At 41.0% G+C, this 17,960-nt stretch overlaps 2 protein-coding genes across 4 annotated transcripts; both read right to left on the bottom strand.

Moving 5' to 3' along the window:
- Nucleotides 1-147: 147 nt before the first annotated feature.
- On the bottom strand, nucleotides 148-5,752 carry LOC134625309 (uncharacterized). 3 transcript variants are annotated; one of them, XM_063470530.1, is made up of 4 exons: nucleotides 5,647-5,752; nucleotides 4,664-4,821; nucleotides 4,192-4,374; nucleotides 148-805 (listed from the first exon to the last, which is right to left on the bottom strand). In XM_063470530.1, exons 2-4 carry the CDS (start codon nucleotides 4,764-4,766, stop codon nucleotides 483-485), a joined length of 609 nt encoding a protein of 202 aa, XP_063326600.1. In that variant the 5' UTR covers nucleotides 4,767-4,821; nucleotides 5,647-5,752; the 3' UTR covers nucleotides 148-482. The 3 variants fall into 3 exon arrangements, with proteins under 3 accessions (XP_063326600.1, XP_063326601.1, XP_063326599.1); XM_063470531.1 differs by having other exon boundaries at nucleotides 4,664-4,774; XM_063470529.1 differs by lacking the exon at nucleotides 5,647-5,752 and having other exon boundaries at nucleotides 4,664-4,880.
- Nucleotides 5,753-6,974: 1,222 nt separating this feature from the next.
- On the bottom strand, nucleotides 6,975-13,187 carry LOC134625307 (phospholipase B-like 1). The gene is made up of 11 exons (XM_063470527.1): nucleotides 13,047-13,187; nucleotides 12,473-12,695; nucleotides 12,285-12,368; nucleotides 11,827-11,968; nucleotides 11,236-11,376; nucleotides 10,095-10,239; nucleotides 9,291-9,491; nucleotides 9,006-9,146; nucleotides 8,727-8,912; nucleotides 7,806-7,912; nucleotides 6,975-7,695 (listed from the first exon to the last, which is right to left on the bottom strand). The coding sequence occupies exons 1-11, from the start codon at nucleotides 13,114-13,116 to the stop codon at nucleotides 7,519-7,521; spliced, it is 1,617 nt and encodes a 538-aa protein (XP_063326597.1). The 5' UTR covers nucleotides 13,117-13,187; the 3' UTR covers nucleotides 6,975-7,518.
- Nucleotides 13,188-17,960: the final 4,773 nt, after the last annotated feature.

Here is a 17,960-nt window from a genome sequence, read left to right as displayed (position 1 = left end):
AACATGTTTGAAATATGACAAGATTTAAAGCAGTTCCTGTACTTTTCCTGTACAACAGCAAAAACAACAAACTATACACAGTCACATGGTACACTATTTTTTTCACACAAGCAGTGCAGAGGAATAAAAACAGCTGTAGAAATTCGTAATCTTATTTAAAAAAAACCCATAAAAACATGGTAGAAACAGAAATCTCAGTATACTGAGTACAACGTGCAGAATAAATGCAGTGAATATAAGTTTTTAAGAACACAGTTGTGTTTTCATCTCTTTAGAGAATATTACTTCGACCTCACTTTTCATGGACACCCCTCTCAGTACTCATGAAAGCTGTACCCCAACCTGAAGCCAAGTCTTCACTCTAAGGTTTAATGAACTTGCTTTTTGCCCACAAAAGGGAGAGGTGTGGCCACAATGTTAGTGAGCAAACAAATGTGTTTCCCCACAGCGTGCTTAAAGAGTACGACCACACACCCGCAGCCTTACATGGTTTTAGTTGTAACTAAAGCAGTGCCACCCAGCTCTGTGGCAGGAAGTGGGATCCTGTGCTCCGCCATTGTGCTGCATGCAGGCGAGTCTCTGCCCACCTCTGCTCCACCACGCATCATGAGGTCCCTGCAAGCTGTGAAGCCATTCTCCCACTCTGAGCCTGTTTGGCTCCCAGAGTGCACGTGAGAGCAGGGTGACGGGGCCTCTGCCGCTCTCTGAAATATCTCAGCTTGACCGTTTCTTTCTGAGGGCAGAGGGTGCAGTTTGGCAGGTGGCTGCGCTTTCTGAAGAAGTTCCTGTCTTGGCATGCCATCCTCTGTGACGCAAACAACAGAAAAACTGTCACTGAACGTTCATGCTGAAAGCCATTTGCAACATTATACCCCCCTTATTTCCTCAACTGATCAATAAGGTGCTTTTTATATATTAAAGGTAATAATGTTTTTTTTAATTAAAGGCTTATAACATGCTTTAAAATAATTACATGAATGTTTCCTCCTTTATGAAACACAGGATTTCTTCTGACTGGTTGCCCCTCAAAAACAGAAGGTTTGCACAGAAAGTGGGTGGGACTTCTCACAGGCAGAACTGCGGGCCTGGGATGAATATATTGCCCCTTTAAAGGCTGTACCATTAAAAAAATTTGCCAGAAAATTCTATTTTTTTTTAGTTGATTGTTCAGTGAACCTCCTGACAATTTAAGAAAATTAAATATTAATGTGCATATATGATTTTTTTTTTATTTACATCCTATATGCTAAATTCCTCATTTTTCATCCCTTAGAGAAAACTTTACTGTGACTTAAAAAAAAAAAAAGCTCAGTACGAGCTGTTATCAAAGTAAAGATTGGGAAAAATGTAGGTGTGCAACTAAAATGTTTGAACTACTGCATTGCATTGTGTGCAGAACAAAAAGCAGCTAAGCAGTAATGCTAGTAATGTTTTTACATTCCAGATTTCCTGTGGTAAGAGGTGTGAGTCGACAGAGTATTCACTGACGCAAAGGATGCCCAAGTGACTTGAGCTTCTCCTCAGCCCTTTCTTTGTTTTTCCTCTTTTTTTTTTTAAATTAAGTTAAGGCTGAATAAGAGCTGCATTCCAGGAGATTGAAAAAAAAAAATGGCCACAGTCATGTTGGTGTATTTACGAAACACAAAAACTCGTGTGTCTGATTCAGGCCTTCATCAGACACAGAGGCCTTTAAAAGCAGCTGCTATTGGCTGTCAGACTGTCAGTTTTAGTTTCACAGGTTTTGTGTTTTCACAAAGTAAATCTGTAGCATTCAAATGTTCAGCCTCGGGCTACACAGTGCTGTGAGAAAGTAATTGCACCCCTTTCTGATTTCTTAGTTTTTTTGCATGTTTGTCACAGCTGCGTATTTCGGATTATCAAACACATTTTAGTATTTGACGAAGAAAACCTGAGTAAATACAAAATGCTGTTATTATAATGGATTCATTTATCAAGGGAAAAAATCTATCCAAACATGCCTGGCCCTGTATGAAAAAGTCATTTCCCCGAAACCTAATAACAGGCTGTGCCACCTTTGGCAGCAACAACTGCAATGAAGCGTTTGTGATAACTGCCAATGAGTCTTTCACATCACTGTGGAGGAATTTTGGCCCACTCTTCTTTGCAGACTTGTTTTAATTCAGACACACTGGAGGGTTTTCAGGCATGAATGCCAAAAGATCTCAATTGGATTTAAGCTCAGACTTTGACTAGGCCACTGCAAAACATTTATTTTAGATTTCTGGAGTCATTCAGAGGGGACTTGCTGGTGTGTTTCGGATCATTGTCCTGCTGCATAACCCAAGTGCACTTGAGCTTCAAGCCATGAACTGATGGTCGGACATTGTCCTTCGGGATTTTCTGCTAGAGAGCAGATTCCATGGTTCCATTGATTACAGCAAGTTATCCATGTTCTGAAGCAGCAAACAGCCCCAGACTGTCACACTACCAACACCATAATTGACTGTTGCTATGATGTTGTCTTTATGAACTCCTGCGTTAGTTGCCAGGCATAACGGGACGCAAATCTTCCAAAAAATTCATTTGTTGTGTCTTGGGGATCATCAAGATGTTTTTTGGCAAATATGAGATGAGTCCTTGTGTTCTTTTTGGTCAGCAGTGGTTTTCATCTTGGACCTATTCCATGGATGCCATTTTTTGCCCAGTATTTCTTATTGTTGAATCATGAACTTCCCCTAACTAAGGAAAGTGAGGCCTGCAGTTTTTAGATGCTGTTCTGGGTTATTTTGTGACCTCCTGGATGAGTGATGGATGCGCTCTTGGAGTAATTTTGGTGGGCCAGCCAATCCTGGGAAGGTTCACCACTCCACGTTTTCTCTATTTGTGGATAATGGCTCTTACCGTGGTTCAGTGGAGTTCCAAAGTTTTCAAAATTGCTTTGTTGTGTTAATAGACCTCTCTGGATTGAATCATACTTATTATTAATCTGTGTCTCTCTTCCACAGCATGTCTTTTATTCTGTCTTCCTTCTCTCTCCCCAACCGGTCATGGCAGATTGTCGCCTCTCCCTGAGCCTGGTTCTGCCAGAGGTTTCTTCCTGTTAAAAGGGAGTTTTTCCTTACCACTGTCGCCAAAGTGCTTGCTCATAGGGGGTCATATGATTGTTGGGTTTTTCTCTGTGTCTATTATTGTAGGGTCTACTTTACAATATAAAGCGCCTTGAGGCAACTTTTGTTGTGATTTGGCACTGTATAAATAAACTTGAATTGAATCTGTAACTATTTTCGAGACAAATAGATATCAATGACTTTAAGTATTTTTTAGATGGTGGCATGCTGTGCTGTTTTGAGATCTTTCAGCCTACTTCACTTTGTCATACCGGTTCTATTTCATTTTTTGAGCAAACAATTACTTTTTTTATGGTTTGGATACCTTTTTCCCCTTAACAAGGGAAATAAACATTTCAAAACATCATTTTGTATTTAATAATGTTAAAATTTGTTTGTTGACCTGAAACATATAAATATAACCAAGCAAAAACACACAAAAAATAAGGTAGGGGCCAAATACTTTTTCCACAGCCCTGTACAAACTCTGGCATGGAAGAGTCTGTTTATGTGTTTTCAGTGTTGTGTGGGGGGTGCCTACGTTTTCTTGCCCAACCAGCGGATGTGTGCTGAAACCAGAATAGATGGTAAGGGAGCGGGACTGACCCTTGGGACAAGTGAGAAGAAGAGAACAGAAACTGTGGAGTTTCTACTGTGCTGAACGTCACAGTTCATCACCTGCCCTTCTGCAGCCCTGTTTCCTCCACCCGACTGTCAGCTCTGCGTGTCAGATCTCCTCTTTTTAAGTAAACCGACTTCTCTCCACGGCTTCAAAAACCATGTTGTCTCGTAAAACTTAGGAAAAGACCTCTTATAACTTCACTAGATCACTAGATGTATTAAAGCATCTGATGTATATTTTGTTATCTAGTCTAATGAGCAAAATTGAAACAACTATAAAAGCCGCTTTCAGCTTCCTCCTTTTTCACAAGCGGTCGTCACAGCGGGGAGGTCTGCGTGTTTGATTTTGGTAGATTTTTACAGCGAATGCCCTTCCTGACACTACCCCAAAGGGATTTGCGTCTCCTCCTGTGATCGAACCAGGGATCTTTCACTTGTTAGGCAAACTTATAAACCGTAACACTCTAAGTGACACAAACCATCAAAAGCTTGTTGTCCTTACCGGAGGTGCTGCTGCGTCTGGTCTGTCGCTTGTAAATGATAAACCAAAGAGTCAAAGCCAAGATGGACCCCACCACGACCAGGACCACAGAAATCCACAGAGTCGGACTCAGCACCACCATCGAGTTGGGCTTGACAGTGGTGTTTATGGCTTTGAGCTGGTTCACGACAGTCAGGGGCGGCTCTGTGAGGGGGGAGGACAGCCACACACTGACTACCTCAACAGTTAAACAGTTTGCATTCTGACATGTAAGAAAAGTTTCAGAAAGAAAAAGGATGAACTCAAGTCTGACTCGCTCACTCATTTTATAAGCGGCTGTACAAGAAAAAAGAAGACGATAACTGTGATGTATTAGGTAGTCAGGTAAAATTCAAGTCTACATGATAAAGTTGTAAAGACATGCTGAATCCACAACTGAGACATACTCCAAGACAGAGGCAGAAAAAAATGATTAGAATTCAGTGAAACTCACCTTTTGGTGGATCAGGGTTAGATCTCATTAGTGACTTGCTGGGCACACACATGTGGACTAAGTTGTCAAACTTTTCTCCCTCAGGACAAGACTTCTTATCCATTCCTGGTGCTACGTGAGTAATGAGAAGTAAAGTGGACTGTTGCCTTTGTCTAATGCTGTTTGTTACACACACAAACACACAAAAACACAGAGCGGTGAGACACAGAGGAGGGCTATGACGGGAGGATTTGTGAAATGAATGCAGAAGGCCCAACAGACGTTTCAGTTCCTCCGTTTAATAGGAAAGAGTGAATCACTACATGTGTCTCCTGGGGACAGCGTGACAGAGAGAGAGAGAGAGAGAGCACGTTTCTATTTCAAAAACAAAGAGTTCCTGACTTTCAAGCTTGCAGGTTTATATTAAACAGTCTCTTCACTGCAGAAGAGACTGTTTAATATAAACCTGCAAGCTTGCAGGTTTATACCGTCAACATGACGGCTTTATCTGTCTTTTTTTCCCCAGTCACTGGAAATATTGTTTGCAATTAATGCACAGGCCATGGGGTCAGATTTCAGACCCCTTTGCACAGAGGGGCCAAGAATTATTCAGATATTTGACCTTATATGCTGCTGGTCCTCAAGCCTTGAGCAAAGACACATATCACTGAATAAGAACCATGTTTTATACTGAGATGCAGGGACATGTAAGAAATAATGCAGTATAAGAAAAAAAAAGAAAAAGAAGAACAAAACAAACCGCTAAAATGCTCAAAGCGCATCACCGGGTAAATTTCAGCACCCAGTGATGCGGTTCAGCACACTGGACAGCCAGTTAAAGCAAAGAAACCACAGTGAGCTCAGGTAAAGAGGCTTTCTGCAACCCCACTGTGGTGAGGAAAAAGCAAAAACACACAAAAACAGGCACCATCTAAAAGTGGACCCACAACTTTCAAATTCAAATTTCGCTCGCTATGATAACAATGATGAAAACAGCAGCTCACCCTCTCTGAGGGGTATACTACGAAGGGAATTCAGTACAACAGTCTTTCTTTGCGTTAGCTGGAGCGACAAACCCCCAAACCTCAGCTGGAGATAATTGCCGCGACGATGGTTATCAACTTTCTCTGATAAGTCGGGTTTTCTGCTTCCGGTACACCCCGGATCTGTGTTCGCATAAACAAACAAAAAAAGGAGCATTTCTCGGGTCATGTGACTCTTCTTCCGCAGAAAAAAAGGAGTGCAACTTCTTCAAAAAATGATGACGATTAAATGTATAAAGAATGTAAAACAAAAATAACAGTTAAATGCAATATCTTTGCACACAAGACAAGAGATTAATGCTGCAGAAAATCTGGGATTTTGCTGATGTTTGTTTCTAATTTGGAGAGTGCGCATCAGAGCTCTGTAATCTGGATACATTTAAACATTAAATGTTTCTGTCTCACAGCCAGGACATGGAAATCTCTTTATTTTGTTGGCAGATCAAAGTGAAATTCATTTTGATTGATAGTTGGTCTTAGTGACCAACGAATGTAACTGATCAGTTTTCCAGTCTGTGTACAAGTAGCTGCATTTCCAACAATGTAAAATAAGACCATCCATCCATTCGCGTCCGCTTATCCGTTTCAGGGTCGCGATGGCGCTGGAGCCTATCCCAGCTGTCATAGGGCAGATGATGTAAAATAGGACTTTACAGCAAATTACAAGTATGTGTAAAAAATATAAACATTTTTCTGCTTCATTAAATTGACATATGTTTACCGGCAAATACCAAAAATCACTTTTTTTCGGACGACAGCTACAGATGAAGACATGTTTTCAAATTGTCTTGCTTTTACTTTTCCATTAAATATTTATGAAAGCTTCAAATTCACACGAACAATCCTCTTGATAACTAGATTTGACTTTGGTGGCAAAAGATCAAAGGCTTAAGAACTCTAATGCTAAATCTGTTGATAAGTGACTGATGGAGGCTTAGAGCCACATTCATTTAGAAAAGTTCACCGCAGAGCTCGATGAGATTCCAACCCTAATGTCCTGGTTTGATTTCTTTTTGTGGGGATCTGATTTAAAGCCTAAAATTGAGCTCACTTAATTTGATGTAGATTTAATAGAACTGAGTTCAGATTGTGAGGAAAACTAACTGAAATCTGAGTAAAGTTTAAACTTAATCACTCAAACATATGTTTTAAAATCTCACACATGATCCTGCACCAGAAAAAAAAATCTAAACCCCAGTAGCTGAAAATCTAGACTGTGAGAGTTTAAGTGTAAAACAAAAATGAAATAAAAGGCATAACGTACACATGCAAAGAAACAAACACAAAAATATAAAAAGAGGTTTTTAATTTTGCACAGCACAATAAAAAGGCAGCAAACAAAAATCAGATCATAAGAGATGATCAGCACCTGAGTACAGCATTGCACTGATTGTTTCCTCTACTCCTGCAGCAATAGTGTTTGTATATATGAAGACATTCAAGCATCAAAAATAAAGATTTTACTTTAAGGTGGCACATCTGCTGATTTTGTGATTTGGTATTTTATCATATCATAAAGCTACTGTCAGCGTCAAAGGCACCAATGGCTGCACACGGGACACCCTGAGAAAAAAAAACGTGTTTAGAAATAGATCGGAAATCTGTGTTTACCAGTGCTGAATGAAATCCTATTAAAAAAAAAAGTGACAGCTGAGAAGAAAGCAGATCTACTCATGGGATGCAATAGCAAACATGCAGAAAAAAAATCATCTGCTGGATGGACATTGAAAGGACAGATAAAACCCGTCTCCCAGAAACTCACTGGGTTGTACTGATGGCCCTCCATTACAGTGAAAGAATCTCTGTCGCGCGCACACAGTCACACACTGATGCTCATGGATCGAAAAGAATGGGCTGCATCTTGATAAAGGTGAAGTTGTAATACTGTGGCAGACCCTGGTGGCTAATGCTGCCGAATTTGTCCCAAAAGAACGGCGGGAGTCCGTCCTGTGTTGTCGGCCCGTTCACCGCCTCCGCACGGAAATCCCCAGCCAAGTGGAAATCTGTCACCTGCACAGTCAACAAAACGCCAAGAAGTAGAAAGCTGGGTAGAGCTTAAAAGCATCTGAATTCATGAAACCTGCATGACTGCTACTGATGAAAAGGCTATTGTGGTATACCTTAGTGTCATAGCAGCCTCCTGGTGAAGGCCTCTCTCTTTGCAGGTCGTTACGGCAACAGATGGACTTGCAGGGGTCACCCTTTGAGTATGGATCCTTCTTGTAGTCTGAAAACAAGCAAACCAAAAATATCATGCTTGCGAATGTAAATGGGTGGCTACTGGAAAAAGAAATGACAAGATTTCAAAAATTAAACAGAGATCCAACTAAGTCTAATTCTGTGTCACAGTTGAGCTATCACACTGGCTACTGCAGAAGAAACCCTGGGACACTCGTGGTCCTGGTTGGAAAGAAATGCTCTACCTGTGCATCTTTGGTTTAAACAGACGTGCAACAAGTCTGAACAGAAGAGGTACCTAAAAGAAATGTATAAAACTATATCAGCTCAAGCTACAGCTATCAGAATAGCTACGAAAAGGCCACTTAATTAGCTACACTTGTTCAACTACTTGTTAATGCAAATATCTAATCAAACAGTAAAACAGCAGTAGCACAGTGCATTTATGCACATAGACATGGTGAAGACAACCTGCTAAAGTTCAAACTAAGCATCATTTAAATCCCAAAATCCACTTCAGTATTGTTATGACTGTTATGACCATGTTCTACCAATCTTCTAATGGCTGCTTCCAGCAGGACAACGGACCACATCGCAAAGCTCAGATCCTCTCAAACTGCTTTCTTGAAAGTGACAATTTACCAAAACAAAAAAGATACAAAAAAAAAAAAGTACTGAAGTGGCCTCCAGTGTCACTTAATCCACTAGATGTGATTTGAATCCAGCAGCTTGTTGAATGTGTGCTTCTAAGAAGATGTAACTAATGAAGTGTACTGCAGCCAAAAATCTAGCTTATGAAACTGCAACATACAAAGAGTCAGCAGAATGAGGTAAAACTAAGAAGCTGAGATGGAGCCACACACCATTGAATCTCATGATGTGCTTCAAGGATTCCAGGTCCTTAACGCCACACTGGTCACGGCGAAAGATCTTGGCTCTGGGACAGAGGTCATAGGAGAAGTCCTCTCCATACTGCTCCCACATTTCTACGTAACCACTCATTGTGTAGATCTTCTGATGGAAAGGAATGTTGTAGGACGGCCAATAACCTGTCAGAAATGGATGTAGTGATGAAAGGAAATCACAGAAAAGTCTAAAAATGAAATACAAAATACAACTGAATGTAGAAAAAGATTAGCTACCTCTGCGCAGAGTCTGTGTCTGGTCTGAGTACTCCACCAAGCTGGGGATCTGCTCCACCACAGTCAGCGCACCGTCGTCGAGACTGTGGCCCAGCTTCACTTTGCTTCTGTCCAACACCATGTACTGGTTGTTGTAGGTTCCTGCAAAAGTTGCAGGTGGATTTATGGAAGAGAAAAACGTTTAATAAAGAGGCCTGAGCATGATTTAGCCTTTTCTATCAAAACACAGCACAGTTTTTGTGCTTCGTGTACAAAGATCCATGTACATAAGGCAGACATGCTCACCAGAGTTATACATGGAAAAGGTTTTGGCCCATTCTTCTCCGGTTTTTGCCAAACTGTGAGCCAGCCTGACCCTCTGCCAGGCCAGTAGGCTATTTGGGGTGATTGTTTCAAAAAGGGAGGAGTTGAAGACATTGTTGGTAGTCTGCGTCATCATCAGACCACTTCCCAAGAGGTAGAAGTCATCCAGCGACACCAGGAACCCTGAAGCCACAAACAAGCCACATTACAAACATGAGCTTTATGGATGATATAAGAAGATAAACATGTTCTTTTTGCATGTGTGCCGTGTGTGAAGAGGGTGAGATAACCAAAATTGTTATACAGAGACAGCAGAATGAATGGTTGGCCTTCTGGAGATGGCTGACACTGACTGAATTACAAAGTGGAATCATCTGCAAAAAACTAAAACTTAAGAAGCTGATCTCACCAAATTCATTTAAGACGTCTTTAAATGACCTGGAGGCAGCTACTACAAATGTATTGCATGAATATTAACAGCACAGTACTATTCAATAAACTCAGTGACTTTTACTTTTATTTATATTTATTGTTTCAGCAGTTCATAAATGTTGGTTGTGTTTGTATTTTACTTCATCAGTTTTACATTCTTATAGTTTTAGTGTGTTTTTGCTGTGTATTTTCATCTGTGTAGACTATGCAGTTACTGATTGTAATGCTGCCTGTCTTGGATAGGACATTGTTTTAAAAGAGTTTTGTAACCTTAAAGTAATGTTATCCTGGTTAAATGAAGGTTCAATCAAAATAAATAAGCTACATCACTGATGCTCTTGCTTTCTTACATACCAGGGTAGCTGCTAAAGGATAGTTTTCCAGTGGCTGTATTGGGCTCGGTGATGTGAAAGTCCCAGTGTTTGTAAATCCGCATCGTAGCAGCGTATGTGTACCAGCTGGAATGAGCGAACAGGAGGTTCTCATACCCCGGCAGCATCTAAAGATGATGACAGAAATCAGTAATGGGACCATCCCATGTCATGTCCAACAGTTATGCAGCTTAACCAACATAATAACATTGGTTTAGTTAGATAATTAACTTAAATTCGATAGTTTCCTTTCAACAAAAGCAACAAAACAGACAAGAAGTCAGAACAGGTGATGTTATAGGACTTTTAAATTTGGCCTGTTATTTAGGACAAACATACATTTGTTAAAGCTGCCGTGCAAAAAACACTTTGAAGTTACAGATTTTAGAATATGCGCCTCTGTGTACAAAACTGTCCCCTGATTTAATTATGACACTGAAAATGAAACTTAGTTTCTTTAAATATGAAATAAAGATGAATAATGCTTTATTGCACTAATGCACCAGCACATTCGATTACACAGGAAATTTGCTCTTCACTGGTAGTTTCTTGTTCTTCTTATTTTGCACACCTATGAAAATCAGGTTACAGCTGATGTCAGTGAAGCATTACTAATTTGCTGTGAAGAAAATTTGAGGAACTACTCATATACATCAGCTGCCTTTTGTGTTATGTGTATTTTTTATAATATCTAATAAGAATAAGAGCCTGATCAGGATCGTAGACTGTATATAAAAGATGGCCATTGTAAGCAGTACACAGACTTGTGTTTTAGATCCTTGGGTTTGGCATTTTATCGGTTGCCATATTTTTTCCCCTTCAAACTTGATGAGCAAGAGGAGACACCACATCTTCATAAAGTGAACTTATCAACTGCTCGTTTTATGTTGCAGAAATGGAACATTTTGATGTATTCACCAAGACTTGAAACCAGCGGCTGAGAGGAGGAACTGAACAGTAAGATGTTTTCAGAGTTCATAGATCAGATTCTTCTTCAAAGTCAGACTTCCTTTTGCAACCAGAAGAAAGAGTTAGTTGATTTTAGGGATCGCTAGCTTCACTTTTGGTCTCTATATCCATCTTTTATATACAGTCTGTGATTAACTTGTGTTTTGACCTCCGACCTTGATTAGTGCAGAGCAGTGGCCCATCCCTGGAAGTTTGAAGTCTCTGAGTGAAGTGTAGGAGCTGGGGACCAGGGCTGGGATCAGATCCAGCAGGTCTCCCACAGAGTTCAGGAACTGGACGTCAAACAGCGTCAGCGGCTTTGAGAAGGACAACAGATAAACAGCTGGTCAGCAAATGCAAACAAACACTGCTGCTGCCCCTGAAGTGAGACGGCCATTTATCAAAAACCCCAAAAACATACAGAATAAAAGCTACAAAATAATTAATTGAGAAAAGAAAACATAAAAAGTCCTCTCACATCTTACAGCAAACCAAAGTCGATCCATTAAGCAAATAAAATAATTATTTGAATTCACAACTGCTGGTATGTAGTATTACTTCTACTGCCATTAACATACACTATTGGCTCTACAGCATATTTATAAAAATCTTCTTAAGTACTATTACTTCTACTTTTATATTTAACATGACTTAAGCCTGTGAAACCTGATATGAAACTGTTGGTTGATGCTTCTGCATTTCAGAGTGCAGATTTATTTGTTAGTAACTTTTCACTGTTCTTGTTTTTGGTCACATGGCTATCCTACCTTCTTCCCTTGCTTCTTGGCCCACGCTGCCACTCCTGCCTGCAATCCGTCCAGCTGAGCCATGATGAAGCCGGCGTGTTTCCACAGAGGATCGGAGCTCTTGTTCCCTTTCACCTGCTGTCTGACCCATGAGTCCTGCTTCCTGAATATACAAGAATCATATTAGACTGACATTTAACTAAACAGATAACTGCTACTGTACAACAACCCCACTGTAATACTGCATCAGTAGAAAAACATGATCAAAACTGTTCTTTACTCTGCAACATTATGAGTGTCAGGGGTGAACTTCTCTAAGCTCTGTTGTGGTCAAGAGTGGCTGAATGCCAACACTGAGAGTGCTTAAATGTTTGGTTGAACTTTTATTCAGAAGAGGATATGAAAGATGACACATGAAGTCCATGTGACATTTCTGCTGCTCGGGTTTTAACTCTAAAAGGAAAAGGGAACAGACTCACTCCATAAATTTCTTAACTGGGTCGAGGATCTTTGGGTCATTGATCAGCTGCGGGTACATATTGGTGTAGTGGTCCATCATCTGCCTCGGGAGGAGGAAGAATGAGTACAAGTATAAGAATGAACACAAAATGCCCATAGCCCATAGAGTGAAATAAATAAGGTTATAATAACAAGTGACGGTACTTACTGGGCAGTCAGGAAACCTTCGAGGTAGCCAGCCAGGAAGAAAGTGATCTCATCCGTTTCAGGAGTTTTTCCATACCCTGCTCGGATCTCCAGGACACTCCAGCCTGTACTGGATAGGGTGTTATTCAGGAACCCGTAAGCATCCCCCTCGACCTCCATCACCCCCTCCTTTAGCTTGACAAGCTTGTGATCGGGATCCCAGTACACAGTGGCTGCTGTCAGCTCTGAGAAAACATCAACATAATGAAAATATAACCAAAAAGGGAGGCGCAGATCCCAGCTCCTTTACTTAGGGATTTTTTTCTATATCGGCTACGATGAATTAATGGATGGAAACAAAAATGAAAGTTAAATGCCACGAAAGTTAAATGTCAGGTTAGGGATCACACTGCATGAAACACTTCTTTTTACTCAGTCTCCAACATAACTTAAAACCCAACGCTGACAGAAAGTACAGCACATTCATACAAGCAGCACGGACGCTGGAAATAAACCACCACTTCATTCCTGAAAGAATGAAACCAACAGATCCTTAAACAATCACCAGTGACTTCTCATGGACTTGTCCTACTTACTGTCAGCAGAGCCGAAGGTCGCAGCCACGCTGAATAAAAGACAGACATGTAACCAGTTTAGTGAAGACATGTCTGCGAGAATGGAGTTAAAAACTAAAACTGCTGTGGGAGAAATAAATGGTTCGAGCAGAAGTGGCACAAGTAAAGAGGAAATCTGTGTTTTCTACGCAGGGAAAGTCCAAGTCACGCGAGCTCAGCGTTTCCTGATTGGCTGCGGCCAGGAGCGGAAAAAAGGGAACAGTTCGTACACGTGAAAACACTTCGAGGCAAGCTGCTGGAACAACTAAGATAGTTGGTAAACAAGAGCGCATGATTTTTAGTTTGGGGACAAGAAAGGAAAGAAAAGAACTTCCCACCCTAGATGGGACTCGAACCCACGATCTTTGGTGTTGTGGATAGGCGTAGCTTTGGGTCACGTGGTGTTGATAATAGTAGTAGTAGTGATTACTATATCACCTGTTCGCCTCCCGAGGGAATCTTTCTGAATGAGTGGGTGATGGGGGAACTCGACTTTTGCTGAACGCTCAAGTCTGGAATGTTTGATCACTGTTTTCCCATGGATTTTAATGATTTTTGATAACAAATAAAGGAGTTTTAAATTGGAATTTTGACTTACGCTTTAACAGCGGGCGCGTCAACATCATTCCCCTATTCAGCTGCTCGGCGACTCTAACGTCGACGTGAGCCCATCCACCGCCGTCACTACACTCACAAAAACGACTTGTCTGACAGAGAAAGAGAAGGCGACAGTGGTGTGTAGCCTGTGTTTTGTGTTGCGTATTGGTTTTTTGAACGCAGTTTGGATTCCGACCACGCGAAGATGACGTTGTGACACGCCCCCCGCTACGTTTGTTGTTGGATTTGGTGGGTGCGTGTGTGTGTGCTGTGGCTCTGCGGGTGTTCAACTGAGTTTGACGGAATTGCTGTTGCCTTTATTTTGGATTTTGGCATGCTCCTTATGTTGAATGCTTAAAATGAGTGATACGCAAGCTGCATCTGTTGTTGGAAAACCTGAAAAGGATAAAAGATTAATTGTTCTCACTGATAAAGCTTTTGCAAATAAAATTGAAACCATCCAAGCAGATCGGAAAAGGCACGTAAACAAAATGAAAAGTGTGATTATGTCCTGTTTAAGGATGCCAGTGCATTGCCTGAATCTCCACTTTTTTAATCTCATTTGATGAGAAAGATAAAAAAAATGGCTCTCAAGCGCTGCTTAATACAATAAAGGGTTTATGGAGGATGTTAAGATATGGCTTTCTGAAACTAACAAACATTCAGGCAGGCCATCATCTGACAAAGCAGCTGATGGCCTGGAAACTTCCCTATAAGGAGAAGTGGAGGTGCAAGAGCACATTGGAAAAGAATATCAGTTATCTCTTAATCCCCAGAATGATGTTCAGGATGACGTGTTGCAAGTAGTGTGTCAAATCAAGGCAGTAGGTTGAGCTCAAGAGTATCATCTACTTCATCTGCACGTCTCAGGGCAGAAGCTGAAATGGCTGCTTTCATCAACATATGCTTAAAGAAAAACACTGTCTTGAAGAACAGGAGGAGCAATTGTGGAGAAAGAAAGAACAACTTCAGCTTGAGGCAGATATAGCTGCAACTGTTGCAAAAGTGAATGTGCTGAGAACTGGTTCCACCGTGCGGAGCGTTGCTTCGTGGAAATCTAGTGGAATGGAATCATGTTTTAAAACAAAAGGAAACAGGCTTGAAACCCTTAATGCGGATGCAGAGAGTTTTGCTTCACAGATGCTTACAAAAGGTAATGCAATCACTGGGAATGCAGAGCTTGAAGTAAAAACTGTGCAACAGAATATGAAAAGGGAAAGGCCTGCACCCCCTCTTATGGGGCCTTCTGACACTTTTAGACCAATTCCATCTTTGTCTAATCAACAAGCAGCTCATCCAGTAGCCAATGAAAATCCGTTGTCCATTATGGAAAAACAAGATGATTTAACTTGTGCGTTGGTCCGTCAGCAAAGTCTTTCTTCACTGCCCGAAAGGGAGATTCAAACCTTTGATGGCGATCCTTTACATTTTCAAGCTTTTATGCGCTAGTTTGAACAGGCCATAGAAGCAACGACTGGCGATGCTGGCGACTGCCTGCATTATCTTGCACAGTACACCAAGGGGCAGCCCAATGAACTTGTTAAAAACTGTCTACATATGTCTGCTAGTGCTGGATATGTAAAAGCAAAGACTCTGCTTTATGAGCACTTTGGTACTGACGAGGTTCAGACAAGAGCCTATTGTTTTGATATCTGACATCCAGGCTATGTTTCACCAGGTGCATGTGCCAGAGGAAGATGCTGACCTATTGAGATTTCTCTGGTGGCCTGGTGGCGACTTCAATCAGAGCATGCAAGAGTACAGTATGGGTGTTCATTTGTTTGGGGCAACATCCTCTCCAAGCTGTGCCAACTATGCCCTGCGGAAGTGCGCAGAGGACAACAAAGCATACTTCAGCCAGCAGGTGATTGACACCATTCTGTATAGTTTTTATGTGGACAACTGCCTTGCTTCAATAAGCTCTGAAGATGAAGCCATCAATCTTTACTCAGATCTCAGAGACATCTGTGCCAGTCACACTCCCTCGCATGGAATTGACGGCAGCAGTGGTAGCAGTTTGCATGGATAAAAGGTGGAGGAGGGAGTTAAGACTACCTCTCCTAAACTTAGTATTTTGGACAGACAGCACCACAGTGTTGAAATCTATCAATAATGAGACTTCCAGGTTCTGTGTTTTTGTGGCAAACCAAGTTTCAGAGATCCTCAAGGCTTCTAGTGCCTCCCAATGGAGGAATGTGAACACAACGCCCTGCAGACTTTGCCTCCAGAGGTATGAAGGCAAAGACCTTTCTACATGACACTGAATGGATATCTGGTCCTGCATTTCTTCCACAGCCAGAGAACAATTGGCCTGTGAACCCAGAGAACTTGCAAGAACTTTCACATGAAGATCCTGAAGTTAAGGTGTCTGCTGCCATCGACGTCTCACAAGCAAATGATGATGATCATCCTCTGACCCTTTTAATCCATTGTGCCTCATTCTGGACTCCTTTCGTCAGGGTGATGGGTTGGATTATGAGGTTCAAGACATTGCTATTACATCGCGGGAAGAACAAGACACATTTCCAGTCTCCATCTGATACAACTCAGTCTGAAGGTGCTCATCATAGGGTTCTGCCACGGCTTTCTTTCATTGGGAGAGATTGAGGATGCTGAGATGCAAATAATCAAGTTCTGTCAGAGGAAAAGATATCCCGAGAGGATATTCCTGCCTCCAAAGGGGATAGACTGTGAAACAAAGCAGCCACATACATAAGCTGAATCTATTCTGGAGGATGACGTCTCAGTGGGGCTGTCATGTCAGAAGATTCCAAGCATCCTGTCATAACTGCTAAAGATCTTCACATTTCTAATCTCATTCTATAGCATATTTATAAAGAAGTGGTTCATGGTGAAAGGAACCACATACTCTCGAAGCTGCATCAAAAATACTGGATTCCTGGTGCTGGTACTTTGATTAGAAACATGTCGAGGTGTGTGACCTGTAGAAGGTTTCATGGAGCTGCAGGCCAGCAGCAGATGGCTGACTTGCATGAAAGCAAAATGGCCCCTGAGAAACCCCTGTTTAGCTTTGTTGGAGTGGACTATTTTGGTCCACTTGAAGTAAAGCGTGGGAGAAGTCTTATGAAGCGGTATGGCGTTATTTTTACTTGTTTGGCGATTAGAGCCAGGGCTCTAATCGCCTTTATTAAATTGCCATATGTTTACAGGCAACTGTCAGAAATCACTTTTTTGGACGACAGCTACAGATGAAGACATGTTTTCAAATTGTCTTGCTTTGTTACTTTTTCATTAAACATTTCTGAAAGCTTCAAATTCACACGAACAATCCTCTTGATAACTAGATTTGACTTTGGTGACAAAAGATCAAAGGCTTAAGAACTCTAATGCTAAATCTGGTGATAAGTGACTGATGGAGGCTTAGAGCCACATTCATTTAGAAAAGTTCACCGCAGAGCTCGATGAGATTCCAACCCTAATGTCCTGGTTTGATTTCTTTTTGTGGGGATCTGATTTAAAGCCTAAAATTGAGCTCACTTAATTTCATGTAGATTTAATAGAACTGATTTAATAGAAATTGAGGAAACCTGAAATCTGAGTAAAGTTTAAACTTAATCACTCAAACATATGTTTTAAAATCTCACATGTCAAATGACCCTGCACCAGAAAAAAAAATCTAAACCAAGTAGCTGAAAATCCAGGCTGTGAGAATTTAAGTGTAAAACAAAAATGAAATAAAGGCATAATGTAGACATGCAAAGAAACACAAAAATACAAGAAAACGTTTTTAATTTTGCACAGCACAATAAAAAGGCAGCAAACAAAAATCAGCAAACAAAAATCAGCAAACAAAAATCAGCAAACAAAAATCGGATTACAAGAGATGATCAGCACCTGAGTACAGCATTGCACTGATTGTTTCCTCTACTCCTGCAGCAATAGTGTTTGTATATATATGAAGACATTCAAGCATCAAAAATAAAGATTTTACTTTAAGGTGGCACATCTGCTGATTTTTTTGATTTGGTATTTTATCATATCATAAAGCTACTGTCAGCGTCAAAAGCACCAATGGCTGCACACGGGACACCCTGAAAAAAAAAAACAAAAAACAAAAACGTGTTTAGAAATAGATCGGAAATCTGTGTTTACCAGTGCTGAATGAAATCCTATAAAAAAGTGACAGCTGAGAAGAAAGGAGATCTATTCATGGGATGCAATAGTAAACATGCAGAAAAAAAAAAATCATCTGCTGGATGGATACTGAAAGGACAGATAAAACTGATGGGCGTGGACCTTCATTACCCTGAAAGAATCCCTGTTGCGTGCACACAGTCA

This window comes from Pelmatolapia mariae, linkage group LG4, assembly GCF_036321145.2.
Source record: "Pelmatolapia mariae isolate MD_Pm_ZW linkage group LG4, Pm_UMD_F_2, whole genome shotgun sequence".
NCBI lineage: Eukaryota > Metazoa > Chordata > Actinopteri > Cichliformes > Cichlidae > Pelmatolapia > Pelmatolapia mariae.
This window is presented reverse-complemented; position numbering and strand designations above follow the sequence as displayed.